Source organism: Rhincodon typus, chromosome 28 (genome assembly GCF_021869965.1).
Source record: "Rhincodon typus isolate 14 chromosome 28, sRhiTyp1.1, whole genome shotgun sequence".
Taxonomy (NCBI): Eukaryota; Metazoa; Chordata; class Chondrichthyes; order Orectolobiformes; family Rhincodontidae; genus Rhincodon; species Rhincodon typus.
The window spans coordinates 32,163,934-32,171,201 of NC_063359.1; the positions used below are offsets into that span (position 1 = coordinate 32,163,934).

The following is a 7,268-nucleotide window of genomic DNA, read 5'->3' on the forward strand; positions in this document are numbered from 1 at the left end:
GCCACTACATTTTCAGGCAGCATATTCCAGGTCATAACTCACTGTGTAAAAGAACATCTCCTCAGTTCTAACCTTTGATAGCTACGTTGATTGCTCAGAGTCCATAACAGGACAAAAGATAGGAACATCTTGTAGTAACCTGGGTTAAGATGTTTGTGGCATTAGATATGACATTTTATTTGTTTTCTTCCTTAGGATTTCAGGAAAATGAAAAAATTCTTGAAATCTTCAAAACTGAGTTCCAGATGCGGTTGCTGTGGGGGAGCCGAGGAGCAGAAGGCAACCAAGTTGAGCGATATGAAAAATTTGAGAAGGTCCTGAATGCACTTTCAAACAAATTGGAACCTCCAGTCCGTCACAGTGAATTGTAGCTTGGAAGGCGAAACATAAATCACAAAGGCTCTTAAAAAGCAGTATGAATTTGGTTAAAGGGAACAAACACTGGAGAGGAACTTCCTAGTTTCGAATTTTCCTTTTATTTAAATTTAATGTTTCAAAAGAATTGAGTGTGTGATTGACAGAGCACTGTTTGTTGATGCTACTAGTGATTCGTCACGGCTATGCATGGAATCACAAAGAAACAGGAAGTGGTGGAAATGGCAGCGTTTTTTTTTAGCTAATACTAAGTATTTCTGACTCATTCTCGAGGTAAAGGAGTTTTAAAAATTCCATGAGCCAGCTGATGAAGTCAGCAGCCAACTTTGTACTGAGCTGAACAGATCACAAAAATCCATCATTCGATCCTTGGTCTGTATTGAATTAGCTCACCTTACCAAGGGAGCATCGAGTGACTGACTACAAAAATTATCAGTGATCTTTATTTTGAGCACAGCCAACAAAAATCAGCTGTGATCATTATCCAGTGATAAATCTTAGAAAGTGGATCATCAGACAAGATTGGGGTTGACCATGGTTAGTGGAGGGAAATAAACTTGAAAGGGCCATGCAGGTGGGGAGGGGTTGTGAATGCATCGCTCTACAGAGAGCCAGCATATATTCGGCAGGCTGCATGACTTTCTTTTGTGCTGTTATGACTTAAGATGCCCTGATGCCTTTAAGAGTTGAATAGGCTGTCAATTTACAGCCTCCATACTTGTGCATGAACGACTCTAATGTAGGCGAGGTCAGCTGGCACCTGTGGAACTGCACCCCAGGAAAAGCCTTCAGGAAGAGGGAAAGAAACTAAGGTTGGGGTGAAATGAAAGCTCCTATCAGTAGCAGTGATTTGAAAATGATTCCTAATTAAAGACCTCCAAAACATGACCATACACAAGGTGATTAGCACTTTTTTCAGAAAGAAACTAACCAAAAAAACATGACCAATAGACAACAACATGCGTTTAACCACTGCATTTAATGTAGAAAAATGTTACATGTGAAAGTGAAAGAAATTTCTTTAGCAACATGAACATTAACTCAATGTTGAGTTTTCTAGGCTGGAGGAGATATCATGAAAATCAAAGAAATTATTAAAATAAAAGATAGATCAGTATTCCTACTGAGTCAGACAAAGGGGGAAATTAGTGAGTTTCTGTTTGGATTATTACTCTTGAAGTGACAATGTCTGGCAGTCTCATTGTAAAGTTATTGTACAGTAAAGTTTTATTTCTCCACTCTAAAATAACATGAGGGTAAAGCAGCATGTTTAAGAGGGTCATTTTTGTTTAACACATCCTCACCACTGTACTAGTGGGCAGGATTCTGCATTGATCACCAAGCCCTGTGGCTTGTTGATTAAGAAGTGGCACCATAAACACCATGAGTAGATGTCAATGAACCTGAGGTGGATCATCTATGAGAGTGTTCTTTGGAGACAGGAAATTTAGGTAGAGAATACCATTACTGACTGCATGGTGAGGGCACCCCAGAAGGACAGAGGATATACATCCAAGCCAAATGACTTACTGAACAATACCAAATTATCTAGCTAGGAACCTGTCAAACATTCCACTCCTCACACTATCCAGTGACCTTTTCATAAAGTAAGGCTAGGTTTGGTTGCAGAAAAAGATGCTATCCATTTCAAAGATCTGTTTGGCCCTCTTTATCTGGGTTTACTGGGGTGAAGTGTCACAAATGAAGGGAAACATATGGAGCTGTACCCTAGCTCAGGATAAAAAACTGGGGAAGGGGGAAAATTGAGTAACTGTACTTTTATTGGCTTTCTACGTGGAAACTAACCTTCCCCAGGGATTCAAACCATTCCTGCACATCAAACTATCTCATGCTGAGGAACTATGAAATCACTAGTAACTCATAATTTACCTTGGGATGGATAAAACAAATGCAGAATTGAATTTCAAGAAACTATTACAGGTGCATTTGGAGATATTAACTGTATTATAATAGAAGTACACAAGGAAACATGCTATATATTATAAAGCTAAAACTGATGAACCACATGCAGACCCTGAGTACTGGTCTCGGTTACATAACATTTACTGTATTTCCAGGGCTGGGCTTTTGGAATGGACAGTGTTTCTGAGACAGCTGTTGTTGAAACTACAGCCTTTCCCAATTCATATGCACCAAAATAAATATGTAAAGTTATACACCTCGACACCTATCAAGTGGAGTGGCACAATAAAAAATGGTTTAAAATACAAAGATGCAAGGTTTTTAAACCTACATTTTATGTAAATAACACCAATTCTGCACCAACTCTTCAATTCCCAAAGCACGAGTGCACTTCACAGGCACTCAGAATCCAAATGATATTGCATTTTAGTCTTTTAGCTCATTCTACATGAACCCACAACCCTTCAGTGTTCTATTCTTTTGCTTTGCAATTATGGCACAGTGTAAATACCAAGAGATGTACATATAAATTCTATGTCCTTGCATAAAAAACAAAGCCCTGTTTGATGTAGAGTATAATCCTGGATGTTGATGAATGTATTAATTTGTATTAATAGATTTGTGTAAGGCAAAATAAGTAATTGTGTGTGATTTTGGGAATTCAATTGTGCAAATGAAGTAATTTTTTTAATGTACATGTGAATTAAAAATTATAGAAAGAAACATTTCAAGTACTGAAATATAAGGAAAAAAATCTGGTTTACAATTTTGACATGTGAATAATATGTTGTTTAAAAATGATAAAACCTCCTGTAATGTTCCAGTGGGTTAACTTTCTAGTGAAATGACCATAGAATATCTGTGAATTTACACTTTACTATGAGACCCAGCCTACAGGGGAGGAGCAAAAAAAAATACAGGATCACTAACAGTGTTTGACAGTGGTAAGAACACAGGTACCTCTCCATAACAGTTAAGATCATGCAGTGGTGCAATATACTTCCCCATTGAATATATCTGTTGTCACTTTTGATCAATATTTTAGTCTTTAGTAACCTTACCACATAAACTGCCCCATTGAAGCTGTGGAACTGTCCTTAATGCATCTCTTTTTGTTTTCCTGGCAAAGCATCAAAGACACTGCAGACTGAATACTCTCGTTATGAAATTCAAAGGCTATGTATACTCAGAGTACATACAAACCACAAATCTTTAATCTGGTGACAATGCTTGAGGAAAAGGCGAGCTTCACTTTACAGGCTGTCTTCAGACACTTTTTAAAATATTTGTTTGTGTTAATCAAAGTGACGGATGGGAGTACTAAGGAACAGAGCTTTTTCCCTGGGAACTAGCATCAGTGTTGTGCACTCCCAGATCACGTAGAGCACAGGTCAGCTGCAGAGTGAAACTTTCCTCATTCTGCTCCAACAATGCTTTAATTCCAGTTTCCAGTCACTCAGTAACCCCTAACTTATACACCAGTGTGACATTTTCATTTTCCACTCTACGTCCCCTGTGGACACTCTTGTCAAGATGAGCAATTTTAGTGCCAGATAAAGCAGCCTTGTGCATTTGGTGCATAAACAAGAGTAGCGAAACTCAAGCAGCTTCATACCTCATTCAAGTTTTTGGTTAAAATTATGAAACTAAAGTAATCTGACAGAATGTTAAGATGGCTACAGGTCTGACACATCATTCAAATCACATATACTTATAGCTTTCGAACCCTTTCAGAAGTTTAACAATGGATTATTAACTACACTGTGTACACATTATGAGACATTGTCAAAAATACACAGCAGCCTAGTTTCAAGACCTGATTGGCAGTATTCTGGGTAGGAGTGGGAGAGTTGGAATGTGCCACATATGGTTTCAATGTGCTTCTAAACCAAAAACACAAAATTTAAAATACTTCAATACTGGCATCATTGCTGACTGAGTTAAATCAAATAAACATTCAGCTCCCTCGAGAGCTAATGAGAATGTAAAGAAGCAGGATCCAATATCAAATATGCAGATGTTGCATGAATTTCAAAACCTATAAATACAAACATTGATTATGGTTTCTCCCCTGAACTTTTCATGAAATTGGTGACTATTGATGAGATTATAGCTGCATGGCTCTGGTGACCACACCAAACAGCTTTGTCTGAAATGTGAACTCAGTGAGGGCAGACTGATCAAAATATGTTGGCAGAGGATTAATGCTGCCCTCAATTACCAGGCTTAGATGACCCAGTTGGGGGTCATTGGACAATGCAAATGAGTGGAATTCACAATTGAGTTTCCCTGCCTTTCACCACCACATCCCAGCTTATAGATGCAGAGATCAATATAACATGCTGTCATATTGTGGGAATTTTTAACACTATTTTTGTTGCAGCTTTGAATCAACTGGCAGACTTGTATCAGGTTTGAGTACATCTTAACTTATCCATTGTCGAAGTGAATATTAGAAAGAGACATAACAATGAGGCCTTCGTCTATACTTTGGTAACTAGAATACACCATGTTACTAAATAATTATCCTCTGTTGCTATACTCTTACAATCCAAGACACAGCATGAATCACAAGAGGTTCAGGTCATGTGAGAGCATTGAGTGAACAATGGTGTATGAAATGAAACATTAATTTCTATACTTGACTGGATATATAAAATAATAATCACATCACTCATATTTTCTCTAAATATTGACTTTAAAACATAAATTAATATCTTATGTTACAGTATAAATCACAACCTCAAAAATCCATTCCACAGGTCAGCACAAAACTAGTAACACAGAGCTCTTTGGTTTGTGGCTGGAAACCTGACAGTGACTCAGTTAAAAAAAATACTCCCATAAAATACAACCTCAACATCTTGAAGTTACACAGATGCAGAAAGCAATAGTCAGATGTATCTTTCAAAATTACATTAAAACAACCATCCACAGAAGTTCCCTGAAGATTTGAATGTTGCCTAGTCTTGTTAGTTGATCATTGAACGGTATGGCTCTGGCCATTTACATCTATAACAAATCATTCTGGTATCCTTAGATTTACATAAGTTGTGAAGCTGTTACTACTAGCTTTTCTGGTCTCTGAATTGAGGATCTTTCCGAACTCCTGAGTAGCTACTCTCTGGCTGGAGAATTGAGACCTTGGGTTCAAAAGGCTGGATTTAATTTTGGAAAATAACACCACCAAAGACGTGCAGGTTGGGTGGATTGGCCATGCTAAATGGCCCCGTTGTATCCAGAGATGTGCGGGTTTTATGTATTAGCCATGGTAAAACCCCACGTGGTGTTAGGGAGGGTGGGTCTCGGTGGGATGGTCTTTGGAGGGTCAGTGCAAACTCAATGTGCTGAATGCCCTCTTTCTGCATGGTAGGAATTCTATTATTCTAAGCTTAAAAATGAATCCAATTATTGATGTCAAGCATCCAATACTGAATTTCAGGAGAAAACATAATCTACAAGAAACAAGAGAAATGAGAACAAATCTTCGAAGTTACATCTTGAAGGGATTTTGAGAGGAAAATCACTTTTTAAAATTTAAAGTTAACTTTAAAATAGGTAAAACTTGGTCTCTAATTAGTTATCCAGTTCTGAATAATGATTTGATTATAAAAACATGTCTCTTTTACTTTATCCAACTTTTGTCCATGTTGGTTTCCTTTAGAAGCTGATTCCATATCCCCCTCCCTCAGAAGTAGTCATTCTTCATTCTTGACCCTGAACTGTGAATTAGCAGGCAAACTGGATTGGGAGGTTTGGGATGAAGGAGTTCATCAGTGCTACTGTATGATCACACATGCTCAGTTTCCAGCAGTCACTCAATGGTAATCAGCAGTGGGATTCCTGGCTGGTTCTGCCCTGTTGCTAACATCGCAGCACTGAGGCAGATTATAGCAGACCTCAGCTGACATGTTGGATTGAATTTAGAACCTTCTCAATGTGATTGCTGCACTAAAATATGATGCATGTATTGTGGTATAGAGCACACATGGGAAATTTGGAAATTACACCCTGCAATTTGTGAACATTTGCATCTTGTTTTTGTTATTTATAATATGTGAGCATTTTAATTCATAAGATATAAAGAACAACTATGTTTTCTGAGTCAGATTTTGCACAATTGAACTACAGATGTTCATTGGAATATGGAATGATTGAATTTGTAATGAATACAATTTGGTCCCAAAAGTTCCCCCATACTGTGAGATTCATGACAAGAGATTCTGTTTCCATCATCTTATGCTGATTTTAGTACAGCTTTCACTACAGCAATGTTATTTCAATCACAGTTTACACTTTGTACACATATGATTGCAAACTTTCTTCACTTTCTGAGTGTGATTGTACTTTCCCAATGGTTAATTTAGATAAAGTCACATTATAGCTCCGAGCCATATGGAATAGGAAGTTTCCAGGTACAATCCCTGATTGAAACTGATTAGTTAATCTGCACCTAGATGTTGGTGACAATTGGCCTCAGCACTCTTCATTTTGAAAGAGAAAATTCCAATTAATGTTCCGTCATGAAGCTATCAAGTAAATTTGTGTTCATGAAATATGTTTGGAACAGAAGTTGGTGTGGTTGTAATGTCACCTGACTAGTAATGTACGTACCCAGGCTCATGGTCTGGGGAGACAGGTTCAAATCTGACCATGGCACTTGTGGAATTTAAATTCAATTATTAATACTGGAATTGAAAGCTAGTCTCAGTAATGGTAACTGTGAAACATTGTTTGTTGTAAAAATTCATTAATGCCATTTAGGGAAGGAAATCTACCATCCTTACCTGGACTGGCCTACTCCAGTCACATTAATGTTGTTGATTCCTAACTGCTATCCAAAGTGATCTAGCAAGTCATTCATTTCAGAGGCAATTAGGGACAGGCAATAAATACTGGCTTTGACAACATCTACAACTCAAGAAACAATCAATTATGAGAAGATACCTGGAATAACTGCACAGAGGACA

At 37.7% G+C, this 7,268-nt stretch overlaps 1 protein-coding gene across 2 annotated transcripts in view; it reads left to right on the top strand.

The window, feature by feature from the left end:
- LOC109937759 (SH2 domain-containing protein 3C-like) overlaps positions 1–3,021 on the top strand; it is a 152,743-nt gene extending 149,722 nt beyond the window's left edge. Inside the window, exon 14 of one of the 2 annotated variants that reach the window (XM_048613726.1) lies at positions 196–3,021. In XM_048613726.1, the coding sequence (XP_048469683.1) occupies positions 196–371 (176 nt within the window). In that variant the 3' untranslated portion in view covers positions 372–3,021. The remainder of the gene's footprint in view (positions 1–195) is intronic. The other variant, XM_048613727.1, reaches the window with a different exon arrangement.
- Positions 3,022–7,268: the final 4,247 nt, after the last annotated feature.